The sequence below is a fragment of the Pleurodeles waltl genome, chromosome 8, assembly GCF_031143425.1.
Source record: "Pleurodeles waltl isolate 20211129_DDA chromosome 8, aPleWal1.hap1.20221129, whole genome shotgun sequence".
Classification (NCBI taxonomy): Eukaryota; Metazoa; Chordata; class Amphibia; order Caudata; family Salamandridae; genus Pleurodeles; species Pleurodeles waltl.
Genome location: NC_090447.1, coordinates 1,355,570,590 through 1,355,593,938, shown reverse-complemented (window position 1 = coordinate 1,355,593,938; position 23,349 = coordinate 1,355,570,590). Strand labels below are relative to the sequence as shown.

The 23,349-nt window shown below is 42.2% G+C and overlaps 1 protein-coding gene across 1 annotated transcript; it reads right to left on the bottom strand.

The window, feature by feature from the left end:
• Positions 1-1,153: 1,153 nt before the first annotated feature.
• LOC138248636 (matrix metalloproteinase-18-like) lies at positions 1,154-23,134 on the bottom strand. Its single transcript, XM_069202368.1, has 10 exons — positions 22,950-23,134; positions 18,896-19,137; positions 18,637-18,785; positions 18,071-18,196; positions 10,470-10,631; positions 9,011-9,140; positions 8,541-8,674; positions 5,834-5,993; positions 4,275-4,378; positions 1,154-1,448 (listed from the first exon to the last, which is right to left on the bottom strand). Exons 1-10 carry the CDS (start codon positions 23,049-23,051, stop codon positions 1,348-1,350), a joined length of 1,410 nt encoding a protein of 469 aa, XP_069058469.1. The 5' UTR covers positions 23,052-23,134; the 3' UTR covers positions 1,154-1,347.
• Between the last annotated feature and the right edge of the window lie 215 nt (positions 23,135-23,349).

Here is a 23,349-nt window from a genome sequence, read left to right as displayed (position 1 = left end):
ACAGCGGGGTTCTCCACACGAAGCAGTGCAGGGGAAGCTGCAACAGCAGAATGGTACCAACGCTGGAGAAAATATTGGTGTAATTTAGAAATGCCATCAAGGATGGTAAATCACCTTCAACATTAAAATGAGCAGGCTCAAAGACTAGGCCGCTGCCACCTCTGTGCTTGGGAACGCACTATCATCCACTTTTGCTGCATCTGGTTCTCTCCTGATGACCCTCTTTCCTCTTCCACACATTTAGGGTCTAATGGATTATGCTACATAAACACTGTAATGTGACTTTAATGTTGACTTTGTCCCACTACCAACATACTTTTGTTTTAATTTAAAAATTGCACTAAGTACGAAAGTTCAAGAAGTAATTGTACTTATATACACATGGGTGATAGGCAAACCTGTTTTTTGTACTAATGACTTGGCTCCAATGAAGGAATGTCATTGCATGTGCCACTTATGTAAAACAAACAATCAAGAAAAAAACGTATTCCAGTTTTAAAAATAAAATAAAAAATGAGTGTTCGATATTACAAAAAAGCTATACCCTAGTGTGGAAAGAAGATAGGGCTTTTCCAGAGTGCAACCCAGTCATGCCACATGACGTGAGTGATGGTTCATACTTTTATCTTGGAATAGGTGTATGATAGAAATGTTATCTCGGTGATAGAAGCTCTCAAAGGATTTGTGTAGGGTCCATGCACCAAAACGACATGTGCAGAGACCATTATGGGCAGCCCAAAGATCGTCATTAAAATGCTAATTTTATTTCCAATAGCCTAGAAATGGTACGATCCCATCATTTGTATAGTTTCATTGTTAATGAAGAAAAGCTTGAATTTGATGCTCTTTAGTTGTTTCTTCTGATACCTCATTGAAGTGGTCATGTGGCACATAAATAACAAAGGAAGTGCCTAGAACCATATAACTGCCATGTTACCTCTCAGTATACTAGAATGTAATTATTAAGGGGTTCGAGTCTGAGTTGGCAGTCTTCATTCCATCCATCATAGCACATCCTGTAAAGCCGTGGCCAGGGCCATTCATGCAGTTTTACCATCTTCTATAATAAATAACCCTTTTAGTTAAAATGAGCATTTTGTGTTGATATTTGAACAGATTACAATACACACGCACGGTTCTTGGAAGAAACGCAGACATCTTAGAGAAACATGCTTTGTGTTAATCCGACAGATAAACTACTTTATTTTCACCACAAAAAAATTAAATATCTATAGAAAAATATATAAAAAATATCTGTGCAAAAGTTGAATTTGGTGCTATTTCTACAAGAAAACGTGAGTGGATTCGGTTATTTCACTATAATGCTTATATTCAGGCAAACTTTTATCAGCAATTGAACCACCTATGTTTCGGCAGGACTCTTGTGACTTTCTTCAACCTCATGTTAAGTTCAAACTGGTGTTGTCCATTGAAGAAATATAAAAGTCCTAAAATAGAGAAAAAAACAATGATTTAGCACCATACAAAAGTTCACCAACTGGCTCTTTTTAGACAGCATTTACAATGGATGCAACCATTGAGTGCACTGTCAAGTAATTGTGTGGTGCACTAGAGTTCACGCTGTGGAACTTACAACAGTTGCCCGAGAGGGACATGACAAAGTAAATGCCAGTCGCAACAAAGTTTACAAGCCAGTTATGCGAGCTGAAATGCGCAGGAGGCAAACTTTCGTTTGACTCAAGGAGTGGAACGCTCGTTACTGAAACATGCGGTGAACCACATGTCAAGAGCTTTAGTACCGGCAAGTCTGACACAGCTTTCCACTCTTCGAAGGTATAAAGAAGTAATTCTAATTTTAATGGGGTCTTTTGAAAAATCTCTTTAAATATTATCAGCGCTCGGACAATTGTGTTTTGATTAGTACACGAGGAATGGACTTGTATGCCCAAAACGTGGAAGTAATTGGATAGTGCAAGATCCCCATCATTCAGACAGATTTACAGGTCTCGATCGAATGCAACAAACAAGAACATGCCATTAACCTGCTACGCAAGTGCAAATAAGAAAGCCAGCAATGTTTAAAGATGTAACCGCTCTAGTTTGTGTTTGTTTATTTATTTATTCATTTATTTATGTGTTTTATATAGCATGAATATGGTCTAAGGTCGAAAATGTGCTTTAAAAAATCAGAAGACAATATCAACAGAGAATGTAGCAAAAAGAGAGATAGGGGCAATTAATAAGCAGAAATCGTAATACAATCATTAACAGCGGTAACATTCAAAATATAAAATTTACAATAAATAGGAAAAAATATGCAAGCTGAAGTTTAAGGTAGAGTGATGTGTGTGGAAGGAATAACAAAGTATAGCAAACTATGCAAGAAGCAGCTAGAATAATAGTGGTGGGGAGGACAACAGAGAGAGTTGAGAGAGCTAAGAAAATGAACAAGGAGTTCAAGAGGGAGGAGAGAAGACAGGAAGCCAAGAACAAAAAGAAATAGAGGAATGGTGAGTTGACAAAAGTGAGATAAGCAATAGGAAGTCAACACCTGAGAGAACCTGTGAACCTGCCGTTAGAGAAGTGGCTCTGAAAAGAAGAAGTGTAAGCTCCTTCTTAAAGGTTGACAAAGAGAGAGGGGTGTGTAAACCTGGAGAGACCGGCTTCCAATTTCTAATGACACTCCCCGGGAAGGGCTGGCAGGGTTGTAGCTTGGCCAGTAAGATTGGGGGGTGTGAGTTTCTGATTTCCAGACACTCACACTGGTGCATAATGTTAAAATACATTATATTGCAAGCAGAGCGCATGAGGGGGCTTAAGAGGCAGGGGAAAGGGAGAAGAATGTGGATAGGTACGAGTACTAAGTGAGAAAAAAACAATATTTTCAGAAATCAACACTTTCAAATCAAAGACGAGAGAGTGCCTGTGTGCGCTTTTGTCAATGTGTGCACGCCAAAGTCGCAGTCAAAATCAGACACCTCACCATACCCGACTGAAAGCACCTGTACCCACCTTTTCATCAGAAAATACATTTATTAGAGAGGTGTAATACCCCAAACAACCCTTCTGAAACTACACACCTGAGGGCAGGGCCATGGTATGTTTCTTTATAAAAGCTGGAGGTTCAAAGGGAAGTGACTCAGCTCTATGTAGTGGTCAGGACAACTCTCCAGAAAGTTTCGGCTCAGCTACTAAGTACTAAAGGGTAGGTGTTTGGAGAACCTTGCACACCATACAAGCCGACTTCTAGAGTGCTCGGGTCATGGAAGGGTTGCTAAAACTGGTGTAGTGTTGTCACATTCTTTGTTTGCAGTAACAAAGTGCACTATCAAGTAATTATGTGGTGCACCTGCACCACAACATGACCCACTGCCTTCAGAGGTTGAAGGAAATGGGTCAAGATTGGTGAAAAACCTTATAATCTGCAATACAAGGGATTGGACAACAGACTCGAGGTCTTGTTCAGACATGTGAGGCATGCATCCCCCTCTGTACATTTGTCATTTTTTCATTATTTTTGCAAGTGGCCACCAGATACACACTGCTAATAGGCTGCTTGCTTGCACTAATTTGTGTGACATCCCACACAAGCTTTATTTTTTAATGTATAATTTAAAAATGTCTAACCACTAACTTGGAGTGATCCAAATATAAAAGGCAAAAATAGTATCTCTGTATGCATATGCACACAAAGCAGCCATCTTCGATTTTTTTCCTTTTAGTATGAGAAAGACGACTCCAACCCCTGCAGTACGCCATCTCATTATACTTTTTATTAAAATCAAAAGTATAATCATTCAAAAATGGCTGCCTTGCCAGTGTACTTTTGTGACGACCATATTTAAATGATTTTTCTTTCACTTTTAGAAAAATCCTTTAAAAAAAATTGCCACTAGACATACATACATATGTGTAGTGGTCATTTTGTGAAGATGTTACTTAAACCCCCAAAAAATCCTTTCGAAGGTGGTCACTGTACGGGCACATGCATATGCAGTGATCAACTTTGCATGGTGATATTTCTATTATTTTCATGAGCAAAGGCCTTACAAAAGGCCACATCATCAGGTGACCACCTAGGAGCAAAATAAGCATTGGCAAATCCAATAGGTTTCACCGAAGAGGCCTAGTGCATTTGCCAGTGCTTGTACATCGAAATCCAGCCTTTCCCCAGTAGGATCGTAAGGGCATATGCATTCATTAGAACATAGATTATGACATTATTATATCATTCAAAACAACCATACTCCTAACATAAACACAGAATTGACAAGAATTTTGAATTTCACAAAAAAAGAGATTGAGCTACTTACCGTTAATGTAAAAAACTGCATCAACTTTTGTGCCGATTCTTGGAAACGTAGTTACTATCTGTTGAGGAGAATCTTTGTCCATGACCTGAAGTGCTTCATCAAAACTAAAGATATAAGTTTAATTTGACTTTAGTTCATAAATATTTCCAGTTAAGAAAAAACATAATTTAGGCAATGCTGTGTTTGTTTTTTTTCCCTTCAAGTCCTAATGTACGGCAATAGGGCAATGTTGTACCAGTGCCCAGTGATGACTGGCATCATCCCAGTTCCTAACAAGCACATACACATACATTTAAAACATTAAAACAAGATACAGTAGAAATTTTTAAAAAAAGTCAGAGGATGAACTCTTTAAAATGATTATGTCCCATGTGAAGTACTTTTATGAACTCTAATGGGGAGTACCAAATGCAAATATACCCACCCCCGCTGACACGTCATTTGTTAAAAAGAAAGCAAACCGTAATAAGGGCTAAACAACTATCTATGCTACCTTATGGAATACGGTGATCTCATGTTTGAATTTACTTTGATTTTTGTTTGAGTCATTTTGTTTCTTATATTTGCTTGACATATACTTATGTATATTCTTGTTTACATTTCGAGGAGTGCTTGATGACTAATTAATTTCTGAAATAACACACGGTAACTCGGGGGTGGAGATTGTTTTGATTCATTGCATATTATATTAATCAAACCTTGATTTATGGAATTGGAGTGTATTTCTATTGCATGTTAAGTATCTAAATGAAAATTGCTTAGTCTCATTCCCTTGATGCAAATCAAAGACCAGCTATTGTTTTAAGATTCAAAACTTAGCCTGTGGTGAATGACCACATGTGGTAAAGGGGCAGTGCTGTGGAACAGCTTACCTCTGAGTCGAAATTGAAGAAAAAATATACTGAAATTCAGAAAGAAAGTAAAAACCTGCCTGTCTATTCGATATGGTTTATGAATTACCCTGGAAGCACCCAGAGGTCAAAAGTTGTATATCATATTTGATTTTAGTTAATAAAGAAAAAATGCAAATATTGTGGCATTGGCTCTCCCTGTTTATGTTACAAGACTACTCTGTAAGAATGCGAGAAAGGAAGGAAGGGGAGCCTTGAAGCATTCTAGCTCTACCAATTTCCATCATCATATTGATGTGGCATTAACTCGTAATTAGCATTTTTAAGCCACTCTCTTAGAGCAAGGTCAGTGAATAGTGCTTGTAACAAAGATGTTCTTTGATATTTATAAGGATGGTCTATAATGGTTCTTATAATGTGTGACTAATATTTTTCCTTATTAATAAAAAATATTTAAAAAATATTTAAGTAAGAAATATTTGAGCCATACAAGTGTCAATAAGTTCAAATAATGGACCCATGCTATTATTAGGATTTAAGTTGAAGATCTATTGTTGATTGATTTCTAAACAACTACGAACGTGATATTGTTTATATTATTGTATGTTGCCAAACATTTAAATAGGAACGCACCACGACAAACAGCATGCTAGCTCAAATATGAACTATAAACTTTATAGTCCTGCCTGAGGTTTGTCATCTCCTTACCTCCAGTACTTGTCATTGACGAAGTAATAAGTTTTTCTTGTGCCCGGGTGATAGACAGCAGCATCAATCCTGGTCACTGATCTGGGGAATCCAAGTGTATAGATGCTTTGAGGGTAATTTGGCAAGATCTGATATCCTTTCATTGCCCAGTATTTGTTTCCTGCAAACAAAAGACCATCACCAAGTAGTTCAAACATGTGTGATACTTTTTTCGTTTTGGAGTCGTTCTTAAACGCGTACATGCAACTCTACACCATTACGTTGAAGCTTATGCAACGTAAATATTGAAGCTCCCCTTCTTAATTTGTTCTTATTTTTTCAGAAAGTATTCAGAGTCCGCTTATGAGAAGAAAGAATGATGAGCAAGAAATTGCTACACTAACAAATCATGGCAAAGCCAAACTATCTGGCTTTTTTTTAAAAAGAGAAAGTGCATCATTGATTGGTAAGTTTGTGTGTGTGGCTGGTTGGTTGTGGATGTGAAATTAAGTGGATAAATGTGAGAATGTGTCATCAGTTGATGGGTGACTGAATGGACGAATGAATGAATGAGTGAGTAACTAAGTACATGTATATGCAATGACATGAGGATGAGGCAGAGGTAGCACAATTTCTGTGGGTGCAGGAGACTGTAGGAAAAAGCTGGGGAAGTTGTACGGCTGCTTCCTTGGCTCATTAGTTGGCCTGGTGGAATTTCAATTACTCAGAAATAATCAGAGTAATTACATTAGTTCTTCATTACTCTTTGACTCCAAATTACCAATAATAACATAATTACGCCTGCTCATGTAAATAGGAGCAACTTGGAGAGAATAAAATGCTACAGTGAAAGCATATTTAGCAAGCACAAGTGGCTGCTCATGCTGCTGTGTATGTTCAGTTGCATTTAGTGTTTTTTAACTGCAAAATGCATCCTTGCATTCATGTTGGATTAACGGTGCATTTTGTTCTAAGAAGTTAGCGCTATATGCTGGGAGTAAGTTGGGAGAAATCCTATCCCAAGTGCATATTTAGTGGCTGTGAGTGGCTGCTCGCGCTAACGAATCCTGCTCTGCTGCATTTAGCTCTATTTTCCTGTTCATTTTTTACATGAGGGGAATTTTTGCACTGAGGAAATAGTGCTAAAAATGCAGAATTACTCTTCTAGCATAATTCTGTGAAATCTCCAGGAATTTGGGGGTAATTCCACATCAATACGCTCTATGGAATTTTGTGAGTTGCACCTACCCCTACTCATTAACTGTGATCCATTAGAGGATAGCTTCAGGGGAAAGACCTAATGCGGCTGCCGTGTTTACACTGCATGTTCAGGAGAAACTAAATTAATTGGGGACACTAGGCCTCTTTAAACTGCTGGATCTGGGGACTGCTGACCGGCGCTACTACTCCTCTTCTAAAGGTCAACTGCAACTATGCCTGTGGTGAGCAGTACAGTGGCAGTGGGTGCATTGCGATAGTCCTCCTTCAGTCTCTTAGAAGGATTTTTCCCTTCGGGGTCACCCATTTTGAGCTGTGACACTTACAGTAAACAAGCAGAATGCCTTCACTTTAAAAGACTGGGGTGCATATTTAAGAAAGGTTGTGCTGTACCTAGTGCAGGACTACTTTTCTTGCGCCCTTCAGCGCCCCATAACGCCACCACATGTGCACCACTCTGCTTGGGACCCTGTGGGCTCATTCAGAATGTGAATGAAACGCCAACAGAGCAAGTACTGAAGGAGGCTGATCCATAGTTCCTATCTGTATTCTTATGAGGTATTAACATTGGCAAACAGCTAAAGCTGCCGCTAGACAAGACCTAAAAACAGGACATGCACTGTGATACTGAAGAAATGTGCAAATCAAGTAATCACAAATAACTAGAATGTGGAACTTACAAAAAGTAGAAGAACTGAAGATATTTTTCCCCTGAGGACCTAGAGAGTGGTTCTCTTGCACATGGAGTGCAATCCTTTTCAAAGAGATCTAATAAAACAAAACTGTGTCCGGGATTGTTTTTGAGTGCTGAATTTCATTGTGTGTGGCAGAATTTTTACTTTGTATGGTGACAAATTGTTACGCTCTTGTTGGATAATCCTTATTTGCTTAAGCACTTTTTAAAAGCAAGTACTTGCAATGCAATGAGTCTCGTGTCTTTATCAAGTTAGAGATATTAGTGTTGTAAATTACTTAATGGACTTTTCTTGCCACACAAACTGAAAATAAAAAGTAAAACAGTTTCACATAAGCAAGCCAATTGAAAGCACCGTCGTGAGAGTGACAGAGACACACAAATGGAAAAAGAATTTCGCACGCAGTCAAAGGGATCGGCAAAAGTGCAATTATCCATGTAACAGGGTCGATGGCAAAGGCGGTAACAAATTCGCCCTAAAGGAACAAAATGTAAAGCATTTACCAATGATAATAAAGGATTTTTGAAGGGCAAGCCCATGAACGAGTAATCGTGATGGGCGTGCATGGTTAAAACCCTGATAAATACGTACACGTCGGAAAAGCAGCGCTTCTGCGCTGCTATGCTTGACCTAAAAAATATCGTCTTGGCAGACGTCAGAAGAGCAAACGCCCAACGACATTTACCTGAGTCTTTAAATATATCAACAAAATAAAAGCACCAACAATCAGCTGGACAAGGTTCATCTGTCACTAATATATGCTGTCATGTGTACAGGAAGAGCTAGAAACCAAACGAGCACGTGTACTCCTTTACCTTTGAAGAGAAACACCTGATCTTTTTGCGGATTTTCATATGCGGCGTGGATACCAGACGGCAATGATGGCCAGACAGATGAGATTGTGTAACTTACGACATGTCCAGTACGTGGCATCCTGCGCAGGAAGGACCTTGCATAGAAATACCAGGCAGTAACGGTTAAAAAATGACATTTCTCAAAGAAAAAATCAAGCAAAAAAGGCACCCTTTAATAAACTAATGATGCTGTGTTGGCAAGGATTGCAACTAGAAAGCATAAAACACAATTCACACACCTAAACAGGTGTTAAGAAAGGTTTGACCCAATAAGACAATATATTAATATACACAATTAAATGATGGAAAATGATTTCTGCAAATGGTGTTTCCTTTATCAAAAGATACAACTGGGTCAAAGAAGAGTAGGAGTCAGTGTAATGTAGATTGTCATTAAGGAGTTCAGACTTCTGGAATAAAATGTTTTTTACCTGCCCTTGAAGAAAAGTATTTCATTGCGCAGAGTTGTGACAGCATCAAAACGCATAGCAGGATCGCAATAGCTTGGTAGGGTTGGTTTAGTTGGTGGTGGTGTTTGCGGATTAGGTTTTGTAGATGGTCCTTGAGGAGACAGTAAAGATTGCTCCATGTTATTACAAAGGACTGGATACATATGGGCACATTGGCGCTCATTTTAACCCTGGTGGTCTTCTGACCGCCAGGGTTAATGTGGCGGTATTACCACCAACAGGCTGGCGGTGTATACTGCCACATTATGAGATTGGCAGGTTGGCTGCAGCCAACCCGCCACTTCTCCACTCATACCGCCATGGCTGTATGAGCCACCGGGCCGGAGATGTCTATCTCCAGCCCGGTGGCCGTCATAGTACCGCCCATGGCATTATGAGCCGGCCTACCACCGTGGTTTTCGTGGCGTTGGCGGTAGGCCCTACCAGTGACAGCTAATTCCTTCCCTGTCACTGGTATGCGGCTCCCACACCCCCCAACACTCACCTGACGCCCCCCTCCATCCATACTCACCTCCCCACCCCTCTCCAATCCACTCACCCCCATAGAAGCACACATCACACAACTGACCCACCCCCCACAGCCACATATGCACACATCACTCCCCCACTACAGTCATAGCGCCCCTCACACCACACCCCCACTCCCGACATACACCCACGCTGACGCACCAGGCATACACCCATTCACTTAGACATACACGCATTCATTCACACACTGACATACACGTATTCATTCATGCATACTTCCAGACATACTCACACACATTCTTACATACAATCACACTGACATGCAGACACGCATTCACTTCATCATCCTTACATGCATTCACTCACACGCATACTACCACGGAAACAACACACACAGACGCATTCACACACACTCAGACATTCATGCACACACTCAGACACACAACACCCTCCACCCTCCCACCCCCCTCCCCTGTCAGAAGCCCGACTTACCCTGGGCGAGGAGGTCGTCCGGCAGAGAACAGGAAGGGGCACTGCTACCGCCACCAGCACCCCGCCAGCAGAACACTGACAGACCGTATTACTGGACATAATATGGCTGGAGGAGTCCTTCTGGCAGGGCGGTGGTGGTGTTAGCAGCGCCAACTTACCACCGTCCACCACCATGAGCATTGCCGGATTTCCGCCCTTCTTGTTCAGAAGTCAGGCAGTGCTCATAATATGGCAGACAGATGGTCGCTGCAGTGGTGGTATGTTGGCGGCCGTCACTGCAGCGGTAGGCTGTAAGTACCGCCAATGGAATAATTAAGGCCATCATTTTTTTAAATCAACTATCTCGGTGTTCCAGGTTCCATCAGTAATATTTTTTAGATAATGCATAAAGCGAGCCCAATGTTTGCATTTGACCTTAACTAAAAGAAAACAAAAGAAAGCTTTTTTATGGTTTACTTACCATATAGTGCTTGAATGCCGTTAACATCATCCTTCGGGAGCTGGAACCTGGCTGGATCAGTATAGGAGTAGGTTGGGAACATCAGTGCCCGTCTGTCATTAGAATGGGACAACCCTAGTGAATGGCCAAACTCATGAGCTGCCACAAGGAAAAGGTTAAAGCCTGAGGAAGTAAACAAGAGATATTCATTCAGGATCAGAAATTAAAATGATTATAATGAAAAATGTCTCACAGAAGAGAGTACAGATGGAGCTTAGACACCTGTTCAGTACTCAATAGGATGTACACAATGGGCAAAGGAAAAGAAAATATCTGATGGCAGATCAGTGAATAAATAGATGTCTAACTTAGAGTTCATGACAATAGCCCTCAATGAGTACCATACATAAGATATTTTCATCACAGTTGGACATTGTTTTGATAAACAGTTTTTCTTGTTCATCGACATTATGACAAATTGTGTTATCACTGCCTATGGGTTTGTCTCATTTTTAGTAGGGCCGGGCGGAATTATAATTCCACTTGAGGAATTGGTGGAATTTTGGTAACTCCTCATTATGCTTGTAACATGGAGTTCCAGCCAATTTCCACCAATTGGCTCGTGGCAGAATAATTCTCCTGTTCGCGCCTCACAGGAACAACGCGAGGCTTCACAATGCATGCTTTTGAGCAAGATTGCCAGCCCCTACTGTGATTTCCAGTACCTACAGAGTCTTCCAGCACTGTTTTTTTAACACCAGCGGATGCGAGCAGTCGAGGTCAGAAAGGGTTGGCATTCAAATAGATTTGCTGCTGCTTTAGAGGATTTTCTACTTGAGCTGCAGCAAAATCAACTTGAATGGTGGTGCACTCTTGTGCAATGCATGGTGCCTTTCATGCTGATTTTCAACACTGCTTGCGCTACCGGTGTTAAATTGCAGTGTAAGCTGAATATTTTCTGCCCGTTGGTGGAGTTCTGTGGAATCTAACAGAGTTTTTCTGTAACTCTCTGGAATTCTGCAGAGTGAAACTCCACAAGTTCGGTCCACCCCTAATTTTGAGGTCTTTTAGTTTAGTTTAAGTTTAATTTAATAGATTTATAAAGTGCATGGCTACCCGAAGGCCTCCCAGAGCTGAAAGAGGACCAAGGCATCACAGTGAGAATTTATGCTGGAAAGAGTAGAGTCTTCAATTTACCTCGAAAAGAGAGTTTGGAATTGTCCATTCGAAGTGACAGGGGGAGGGAATTCCATAGATTTGCTGCTTTGAATGTGAAGGGCCTACCTCCCCATCTTGTTTTTGTAACACAACAGGTGTTAATTAGAGCAGCAGATGCGGATCTAAGGGATCTCTGGGGGGTGTAGGGTGTGATCATGCACTTGATAAAAGAAGGTTCCCTATCATGAAAAGCTCAATGTACCATACACAAAGCTTTAAAATTAATCCTTTGCTGGATAGGAAACAATGGAGGGAGGCTAAGGCTGGTTTGGTAGATGCAGTTCTGGGGATGGCCATGAGTAGGCGGGCTGCCGCATTCTGCACTATCTGCAGTCTCCTTAATACACTGATGAGAGAACTCAGGAACAGCACGTTCCCATAGTCTAGGCAGGATAATATGAGGGCTTGAATAATAAGTCTGTTGGCAAGAAAGGGGAGAGATGTTAAACATTTTTCTAAGCATTCTTAGAAGATTGAAGCAAGAAGCCGCTAAATGTTTGCATGCTGTTCCATCGATAGACGGGAGTCCAGCCATACTCCTAGGCTTTTTATGGTTTCCTTTGGGGGAGGAAGTCTTTTCAATTCTTCTGGAATTGAGATGGGAAATTAAAGTAGGGAAAAATTGCCAACCAACATGACTTCAGTTTTTTCATTTAGCTTGAGCTTACTATCGGCCATCCAGTTAGCGATGTCTGTAGGGCAGGAGGATAGTGCTTCTTGATCAGAGTTTACATTGGTGCTAAAAGAATAGACTATCTGGGTATCATCAGCATAAGATATCAGAGAGAGACCATAGTGTTCCACAATTTTAGCCAAGGGAGACATATAGATGTTAAAAAGAGTGGGGCTTAGAGAGGAGCCCTGATGAACCCCAGAGCCAAAAGGAATGGATATCAGAAAAAAAAACCTATCCAAAACCTGAAACAACCTACCTTCTAAGAAGGAAGAAAGCCAGTTAAAAATAGTTCATTTGAATCCCACTTGAGTAATTCTTTGAAGAAGTATTTTATGATCGACTGTGTCAAATGCTGCACTCAATAGAAAGAATTCCTGCATAGCCACCAGTATCGTCGTTTTTTTATTTCTTCTGTCACTGCCAAAAGGGCGGTTTCTGTACTACGTTGAAGTGTGAAACCCATCTGAGTGGGATGTAGGAGCTTATGTTCTTCTAAGAAGCCAGAAATGTGTTTGTTAACATGCTTTTCTGCTATTTTGGATGCTATAGGAAGAAGAGCCATAGGTCTATAATTGCTTAGTAGAGATGCATCCAGCTTAGGTTTTTTCAGAAGAGGTTTAATAATAGTGTGTTTCCAAATTTGGGGTAGACTCCCAACTATAAAATAATTTTTGAAAATATTAGTTAAAAACGGCACTATAACATCCAAACCTTGAACTAAAATGGCTGGAGGAGCAGGATCCAAAGGAGATCCTGATTTTAGTCTTAACAAATTATGTCCAAGTAGATCTCCTCTCATCGGTTGGGTGACTGAGAGAGAGGGTCTGGAGTGATGGTGTTCATCCTGAGATAACTTTTTAGGCTCTTTAGATGAGTCATTAGAAAAGGTTGACTGGATCTCAAAAATTTTAAAACGAAAAAAGCAAGCTAAATTTTTGCTGTGTTCTTTGGAAGCTACTATAAGATTGGAGGAAACAGGTTCCTGAGTAATTTCCTTAAATATAGAGAAGATCTCCTTTTACTGTCTGTTTTCGAAGATCTGCTGTTCAAACTGTAAAGGATAGACTGGGCTTTGGGTCAGTCCCCTGCTCAATGTATATATGGCTTTTTTGACTTTCTCAGTTTGATGCACCTGTTTCAATGGACTTCCTCCCTATTCTTGTTTCTGTGTTGCCCTTGGAGCACAGCTTCTTTACCATTGTTTTCATCGGATAAATAGTATCCTTCCATTGCTGATGTCAAGGAGCTAATTTTCATTTATGTTTTAGCATTCCCTAGGAGTATATGGCTTTCCTTACCCTTCTCTCTCAGAACTCTTTTGGTTGCTTCTCATCACTAGGGGTGGGTGAAAAATTCTGCTCCGCCATCAGAGTTTGCAGAGTTTTGCCCAATCTGCGTTCCACAAAACTCTGCCAACCACCGTGGGGTAGAGTCATTTCTCATGCACGGCTCACCAATGTTAAGTAGGCAAGCACGAGCAAGAATGTACTTCCCCTATTGTGATTTTAGAATGCGCCCCGGTGAGATTTCTCAATGCAGCTGGTCTTGGCAGGTCGCAAATGTTCGTGTTGAGAAAGCTGCCACTCAAGTAGGAAATCTACTTAAGTGGCAGGAAGAAGCTGTGCCCTCTGGCACACCGATTGGTGCTGTTCACGCTGATTTTACAGCACAGATGCAGCTTTTGGAGAAAAAAATAAGTTTGAGCCACTCCCATGCCTGCTTGAACCCTCTCTTGAACTCTGCCGAATCACGCAGAGTTTTCTCTGTGGAATTCCATGAAGTAAAACTCCACTTGTACTCATCACCCCTTTTCCCGTCCTTTGGCCTCCCCTGTAGGCTTCGTCATTTTTACAACAGATTTTTTAAATTGCTATTATGAAGGTCAGCACCTGCACCTCTGATCAGGCCACTCACTTTCCTGCTGGTCCATTGCTCTCACTTCTCTCCCCTTCTCACCCTCTGCTTTATTTGTCTTTTTTTCCTAAAATTAAAAAGTAGCATTGTGGGGAGGGCAGCTGCAACCTGCTACCTCTTGCACTTCTCTGATTGCTGCAGTATCATTGCATTTACTTTGTCTTAAAACTTATGATTCCAAAATTGCCATCTGCCATCCTGGAGTGCTAAATTAGTAAAGTGTAAAAAAATCAGTACAAAGTGGCAACCATGCGCACATTAAGGCAGCAACCTTGGAACAGGTTTTGTTCTATTTCTCAGACATTCCAAATTTACCTCCCTTTTGTATAAACATACTTGGTCAGATAGACGATAGCATGAAATCCTTTTTCTTAAAGTTTATGAAAACATACCCTAAGATGGTCGCTGTGTGTGCCTGGCTGCCAATGTGCATTTTTTTCAGAAAGCTTGGGAAGAAGCATTCCAAGAAGGGGTGTAGCAGAATGGATTGTTTCGACATGGAAAAAAAGTTTTAATTGGGAGAAACATGGAAAATAAAATGTTTTGAAACACACATTTCCCCTAAGATGGCATATTGTGATTGCTAGAAATGGGGTCTTTGGTTGGCAGTCAGGTTACCCCCTGTCCAAGCAAGGACCCTTTCTCTAGTCAGGGTAATTCACACACAATCCAAATGATCCTGTGCCCACCCTCTGGTAGATTGGCACTGAGTAGTCAGGCTTAACTTAGAAGGCAATGTGTAAAGTATTTGTGCAATAAATCATGCAATAACACAGTATAAACACCACAAAAATACACCACACAGGTTTAGAAAAATATAGAATATTTATCAGATTAAATGCAGGTCAAAACAATCAAGATTTGATAAGTACACACTGAAATATCACTTTAGAAAATGATAAAAGAGTCTTTAGTTCTTAAAAAGCAACAAGTGTCTCTTGCAAGCACAAAGTACCTGGTTTGTGTCGAAATTATCCGCAAGACACCGCAGAGGAGGAGATGCGAGGAAAATGGGGAGATGTGCGTCGGTTTCTCCGGGCTCACACAGATGATGCGTCAATGTTTTTACACATGGCAAGGGCTTCACGTCGATTTCCGGCGCGCAGGCTTGAATCCTCTCCGGGTTGAGGAGTATTTGGATGCCCCGGGGACGATGCAGAGAAATACTGGGCGTGCAGGAAGAAGTCACAGGAACTGCATCGATCTGGTAGGCATTGCAGGGAAATTTCTGTTCCACAGCAGGTGCTGCGCCAAATCTTTTTCTCAGGAAGTCGGGCTGCGTCATTCCGGCTCGGCTATGTGTTGATCCAGTAGGCCGTGCACCGAAGTTCCGGTCGCAACGCTGGTGCTGCGTCGATCGCCACTCGGGGAGCCGGGCTGCCTCATTCTGGTTCGGCGTGCAGTGATTTTCTCACTGCGGTGCATGTTATGCGTCATTTCTGGCAGCTGTGCATCGAATTTTCGCAGCACAAGGAGTTCTTTGTAGAGATCAGGGGCCAGATGTAGCAAAATAACATTTTGCGACTTGCAAATTGCGAGTACTAGCGACTCGCAATTTGCAACTCGCAAAATGTTATGCAGAAAGGTGTCTCAGACACCTTCTGCGAGTCGGTATGGGGTCGCAAAGACCCACCTCATTAATATTAATGAGGTGGGTCGCAAATTGCGGCCCCATACCGAGTCTAGGCACTCGCAAACATGGAGGCCTGCTGTCGTCAGCAGACCTCCATGTTCGTGACTGCTTTCAATAAAGCAGTTTTTTTTATTTTTAAGTGTAGCCCGTTTTCCTTAAAGGAAAACGAGCTGCACTTAAAAAAAAAAAAAAACCTTTAGTTTCGGATTTTTTTCAGGGCAGGTAGTGGTCCCTTGGACCACTACCTACCCTGAAAAAATATTTGTGGGTCCATTCACAAAGTGGAAGGGGTCCCATGGGGACCCCTTCCAATTTGCGAGTGGGTTACCATCCACTTGAAGTGGATGGTAACTGCGACACCATTTGCGACCGCATATGCGGTCGCAAATGGTATTGCATACCACTCGGAATTGCAAATAGGAAGGGAACACCCCTTCCTATTTGCGATTCTGAAATGCATATTGCGAGTCGGTCCCGACTCGCAATATGCATTTCTGCATAGCAAAGAGGCATTTGCGCCTCGCAAACGGCGATTTTCCCCGTTTGCGAGGCGCAAATCCTTTGCTACATCTGGCCCTAAGTCTTTTTGGCCCTGACACTTCAGAAAACAGGAGGCAAGCTCAATCCATGCCCTTGGAGAGCACTTCTCAGCAGAGCCAGATGGAAGCAAGGCAGCAGGGCAACATCAGGCAGCAGTCCTTTTCAGCAAAGCAGTCAGGTGAGTCCTTTGGGCAGCCAGGCAGCTTCTCTTGACAGGTTGCAGGCTCTGGTTAAGAATTCCTTTCCCAATGGTATCTTGGCCAGAAGTGTCTAAGTTGTCAGGGTCAGGGACCCTGCTTAAATACCCAAATGTGCCTTTGAAGTGAGGGAGACTTCAAACAGTGGTTCAGAAATGGACAAGGTCCCCTTTCAGTTCCATCCTATCTGCCAGGGTCACAGTAGGGGGGTTGGCAGTCGACTGTCTGATGGCAGGCCACTGTCCTTTGACATGTAAGTGTCAGGCCCTCCACCCTCCAAGCCCAAGAACACCCATTCAGTAAGAAGATGTGTGCAGGTGTGACTGAGCATCCTGCGTTTGGGGTTGTCTGAGTGAAATGCACAAGGGAGCTGTCAACTAACCCAGCCAGACATGGATTGGAGACAGGCTGTGAGGCACAGAAGGGTTAGAGTGTAGAGAAATGCTCACTTTCTAAAAGTGGCATTTCTAGAATAGCAATATTAAATCCAACTTCACCAATAAGCAGGATTTTCTACTACGATTCTGGCCGTACTAAATTTGACCTGGTTACTCCTTTCAGATCAGAATCTACCACTCAAACAGAATATGAATGTAGCCCTAATGCTATCCTATGAAAGAAGCAGGCCTCTCAGCAGTGTAAAAATGAATTTAGGAGTTTTAAGCTACCAGGACATATAGAACACACATGTTCATGTCTTTCCTTTTACCTACATAGCACCCTGCCCTAAGGGCTACCTAGGGCCGGCATTAGGGGTGACTTATATGTAGAAAAAAGAGAGTTTAAGGCTTGGCAATTACTTTTAAATGCCAAGTCAAAGTGGCAGTGAAACTGCACACACAGGCCCTGCAATGGCAGGCCTGAGACATGGTTAGGGGGCTACTTATGTGGGTGGCACAACCAGTGCTGCAGCCTACTAGTAGCATCTAATTTACAGGCCCTGGGCACATGTATTGGACTTGACTAGGGACTTAAAGTAAATTAAATAAGCCAAATGGGTATGAGCCAATGTCACCATGTTTTAAGGAGAGAGCATATGGACTTTAGCACTGATTAGCAGTGGTAAAGTGCACAGAGTCCTAAAGCCAGCTAAAATGAGGTCAGAAAAAGAGGAGAAGGAAGGCAAAAAGTTTGGGGGTGACCCTGCAGAGAGGCCATTTTCAACACTGATGATCTGCCCTCAGAAGAGTTCACAGGGACAAGGTTAGGGCAAGGTGTGTTCATGAAAATCCACAAATATTGAAGCTCTCGAGGGTATGCTGTGGGGCTTTTGTGACTAAGGAAGTAGTTCTAAATCCATGCAACGTGTAAATAAAGGTGTTGATCTCTGTAGAGTTCTTCAAAGAGATCAACGACAGACATCTCCTGCATTACTAGTTCAAAGGCCATAGAGTCAATGAATGCACATTATGAATGGAATTCCCCGGGGTTTGTCATCACTTACCAGTTGACCCTTTTGTCCAGTTTTCATCTTCATCAAAGTGAGTATCTCCACCGATTCCAGTCCCAGGAGCGTAAGCGTGGGCAAGAGTTCCATAGGGGCCATCAAATGGATTGAAATCACCATGTTCTATATCAATGAAAAAGGAAAGATTTGCTATTTTTGAACAAATATATAAAGGCGTTCCAGAAACAAGCCACCAACTATCAATGAATAAGTTAAGACTAGCCTAGGATTCATGAGAAAATTCCCAGTTCCTCCACCGATGTCACCATCAATGCCAAGGCTCTTTCCTGCACCTTTACTACTTAGCATGCCTGACATAATCTGTGGACCCATTGTATCCATGATAATGTTCCTTGAAGTAGACATAATGTCACTTATTTGATTCTATTAAAAAAATGTGAAGGAAGAAAGGAAAGATCAAGGGTGAGAAAGAAGGAAGAAGAGAAAGAAAGAAAGAAAGAAAGAAAGAAAGAAAGAAAGAAAGAAAGAAAGAAAGAAAGAAAGAAAGAAAGAAAGAAAGAAAGAAAGAAAGAAAGAAAGAAGTGCACTAAGGGTTACCATACCTCCTGCTCCAAAGGAGATCTGGATGTCTGCTGCGCCATAATAGATCCTGGTGAAGGTCAGCGGGGTCACGTCACTCCAGACTTTGAAGGCTTTCTGGATCGCTGTATCCACATCAGATCTTGCCATGTCAGGGGTGTAGTTCAGGATCCTTTTCGATTTTGAAAGAAAACAGAAAATCACATCAGTCGTATCTTTTGGTGCACATTGCCTTTCCTAGCATCTCATTCTCAATTGGTAAGGCTATTTGGGAGGAGTTACCTGTACGTCAGAGCATGTTTTCTCCACACAGGCCGTCCAGGGAAGGTGCTGTATGCAGCAACATCACTGACTCCACACCGGGGCTGCTCCATCACTTCCAGCGTGTTGGAATCCACCTTCCCAGTCACTTGCAGCCCAAAAAATTTCTGCATTTCCCTGATTTTTTCAGACAAAGAGCTTCCACTCTTTCTCAGATTAGGCTTCTCATCACTACTGAGGCCGTAGTACTTTTTAAGATACTCCTGAAAAAATAAGTAATTGCTTAGATTCTGGTTGATTCAGTGTTAGCTTGATTATTACAGCTTTCACTAGGCTTAAGCGTGATTACAGTATTCAATGAGAGCAGCAGGAGTGCAAGTGATATGTGCAATGGATATAACGTGTCCCCCGCATGCAAACTAGTGTCAAGGTAGTAGTAAGAGAAATCTAGTGCAAGTTAGGCAAACACCCGCACAATGGTAACTATGTGGGAAGTCACAGACATTGAAAACGCGTGTTCTGCATATACCTCATGGTCCGGATGAAAGTGGTGCAGACACTGTTACAAAGTGCGACCAGTGGGCTCACTTGGGCTTTGATTATAAGAGACCTGCTAAATGGAATGGAATTTCTCCATCTCTGGAGTGACCCATACTGGAGTTACCGGTAACTCCTGGGTATGCAAAATATGGATGATTACAATATGAACCCTGGGGGTCCTTTAAGAAATTAGGAATTACAGGTAATCTGTAATTCTGTAGCAGATTCCCCCAATAATTCCTCATTTCCACCATACTTTTACACTGAGATTTTAGCTGCTTTCAGGAGCCATAAATAGGGTGACCAGTCGTCCCAGTTTTTCCTGGACAGTCCCGGTTTTTCAGGGGACGATCCGGTGTCCCGGACTCTTTTGTTATTTTTTATATAAATACCCTAGTTTTTGAGAGAAAGGTCAGGTCATCCTGCGAAGCAGAATTGAAAGGTATGCATTCTTTCAATCAAGCACTGCTAAAGTCTGAAATTATTTAAGTAATGTATCTGTTTCTGCCAGGCAGCCCAGGTGGAGCCTGCTCCCAGCAGAAAGAGTTGGGAGAAGTGAGCAAGGGGCGCACGTCCTGCCAGGAGCTGCTCGCGGGGCTTTGAAGAGGTGGCGCATGCAAGGGGTGAGGGGGGGAACTAATTTAATCAAATATAATACTTACTTTCTCTCGCTGCCGGCGCTGTCACCACGCCGCTCCTCTTCTGCAGGCTGCAGGCACAGGCTCCCAGCTTGCCCTGCGGCCAATCCTGACGCTGCTCAGAGCAGCATTAGGATTGGCTGGGAGCGCCCAGCCAGGGTGCTCCCACGCAGGATGGGAGCCTGTGTCTGCTATCTCCAGCCCCACAACACAGTGCCGGGCTGGAGAGAGCCTACTGTGCATATGTGTTTGGCCGGCCCGAGACAGCTGGCCAAACATACATGCGCAATGAGGGGGAGTGCTATGCCCCACCCCCCCCTTAGTGCTCGTCACAGCCCGTGGCATCGCCCCTTTTTCTAAAAAACGATAATAAACGTTGTTTATTGTTTTTTTTTTGTAAAAAGTTTGCAGGTGCTGCTGCTGGTGGGGTGGGGGACGCTCCTCTGCCCTGGAGGAAGAGCTGCACCTGCTATTGTTATTGTTAAATTAAAATAGCCTTCTAAATGTGTGTGGATGTGTGTGTGTACATACATGTACTTGTAAATTTGTGTATACATGCACACATTTAAAAGACTTACAACACACATACGCATTTACAAGACTGTAAGAAAACGGGAGAGGCCAGATATAAAAGTAAGGCTAAAGGCTTTTTAGTCCTTTTTTTTATGTCTGACCTGTACCGGTTTTTGCTTCTCAAAATCTGGTCACACTACCCATAACGTCCAGGTGAAAGGGAAGAGAAGTGGGGTATTACCGCCGAGTTTATAATTCCAATGGGGCGGCTAGCTGCTGGTTCCGGCCCAATCGGCATTAAGAAGCCACTCGTAATGAAGGCCTAAGTCTTGTTCTAGTCTAGACTGATGCGGAAACACGACTCTGGAATGTGAGCTTTGTGGGAAAACCTGGCCATTAATTCTCCCCCATTCACATTTCAAAACCTGGCAAAATGTGAACAGTGAAAAATAATCAGTAAAGGCGAAACATGCAAAAACCGACCCAAAGAACGCTAACTGCATTTAATGTATCTTTCGGAAGAGAAAACCCCATAATGATGTGGTAGTACGGCATCTGGTGACAGCCCGCCGCATCAGTAATACCAGGTACGATATTACCACATAATTATGCAAGGGAACTGGGAGTGAGCTTCAAAGTGTCCGATTTTCACAGAGGAGTGGTGGCAAATCATTCAATGTATAGATATCTACAGGTGAAACATAAACATAGACGAGCAAAAAAGCCAGCTCGCAGTTTCGCTAATTCTGTTCATACAGAGAGTATCCATATGTAAGATATGTAAAAGGAAGTAAGTCAGCAACGCATGTGATCAGCCATCAATTCTGGTGTACATTAATGCATATATTAATATCGAAAACTCTCAAAAAGCATAAATATGTTTCATATGGTGCATTCTACGTACTTCCCTTTCCCTCTGTAAATCGAGGTGGGAACAGCTACATTTAAGCGCTTTCGAACATGGTTTCTCACCGCAATCTACAGCCCATCCGCTCTGTGCAGGGTTTGCATGCTTAACTTGAACATTTCGTGTTAAACTAATGCTGAAGAATATCGAGCACGAAATATGCATATGTTGTTTAATGTTATTAATATTGTGTTAATGTTTTGAGAATCAAATCATTACGACCTTTGAAAAGCAGCTTGATATAAAAGCATTTTAACATTTTGGAAAATATTGTAATTCTGGCTGCATCAGGGTTTTGCCAACATTCACTTCCACTACTAATTAATTATTAAGCGTGTCTGTTTCTTTTCTTCACTTCGTGCCATAGGGTTGTTGCGAACAGTGCAAAGTATACGTTTCAAATAAATACAGTTACAATATTAGATATAGTGATTGGCCTAATATCGCATGGTTTATGGATTACTGCTGAATCCAGGATCAAAACCCCAGTCTTTTGATTTCAAGATAAACAATTAATCCACTGCACCACACACCCCCAACCTTCTCTGCTGGCATATACCCCTCACACATCTCCATGAACCAAACAGGAGCTTAATCTAAAACACGTGTATGAGCACAGATGCGATTTTCCCAATTTTACTCATGTTTTGTAATTTAAAAAAGTGAAGGCAAACTCTAGGGAGACAGGTGCCAGCCCCAACTCTACAACCGGGGGTTGTCTGCTGAGCAGATAACTCACAGTAGCAGGGCTGGAGTGAATGTGTCATTTCACGTTTTCATCCCTTGTAAACGTGCACATGTTTGCACATGCAAAAAATCACTCCATCTGCACCCACAGAAAAAAGGACTCTGCCAGGCATGCTTATAGACACGTCCCCAGCTTAGAACACTTCAGGTAGGCACAGCAGTCCAAATTCAGTAAGTGTGGGGAAAAGGCATTGTAAATATTAGGGTATAACTACAACCTTACATTTTTGTCTGGCCTTGGCCACTTAACAGATTTCCCAGTCGCGAGCATCATCAGTGACCAGAAAATCTCCATATTGTGTGCCCCAGCATCTCTGATTTGATGTCACAGATAGCACTTTTTGCCAGGTGCAACTTGAGTGCGTAAAACGTTTTGCGAGTGTCCAGGCCGTAAAGCTGTGTGATATAAATATTGCTACATGCTTACTGTACTAAACCTATGGTTTCTGTGCCTTTCACATTTTCTACGTCTTCCTCTCGGGAGTTCTTATTCACATTTGATTAGAAAGCACTTTATTTGCCGCGTCTTTCTGTTTTTTGATGACCCGCATCCAGAACTCAGAACTCGTAACAGGGAAATGCAGCCTTCTCCCACGCCCAACAGCCTGGTTAGTTAAAAAAGTATAAAGAGTATGTGAGGTGTGCATGTATGTGTTTTATATTCAGGTTCATGTGTTAGTAAATATTACGCGCACACGTTTTCAAACGCAGTGAAATGGCCGATGCTCACCTCCACATGTTGACTGGTGGTATCGTCCTTTTCGTCCACCGGTGTCTTCGGGAAGGCGTAAGCACCAGCTGCGCACACTAAGAGGAGTGAAGGGATCTTCATTCTCCAGATGTACGGAAAGTGGCACACCTCAGATCGGGTACTCTCTCTCCTGACTCTCCCTCTCAGCCTGTATTTATGCAGAGCCGGCGAGCTCCCTTCACACCAGAATCCGCGTGATTCACGCTGCACCACTTCCGACCGATCCAGCAACATCGAAAAAAGCCAGGACGTTCATGACAAACGATTCATGTGTGGGAAGAAGAATAGGTATTACAACACTTTCACATGATTAAGCGCCGGAAGACTTTTTTTTTAGAACACCATGTGAAGCACTTATGTCTTGTGAATATTTTGATTT

What these genes read in the sequence shown, in the direction of transcription:
- LOC138248636 (XM_069202368.1), bottom strand. Translation starts at nt 23,051, where the DNA reads ATGAAGATCCCTTCACTCCTCTTAGTGTGCGCAGCTGGTGCTTACGCC. An exon ending in ATACTTTTCTTCAAGGGCAG is followed by an intron (nt 8,675 to 9,010) that starts GTAAAAAACATT and finishes TTTCTATGCAAG; the next exon opens with GTCCTTCCTGCGCAGGATGC. An exon ending in GTCAATGACAAGTACTGGAG is followed by an intron (nt 4,379 to 5,833) that starts GTAAGGAGATGA and finishes TTATATCTTTAG; the next exon opens with TTTTGATGAAGCACTTCAGG.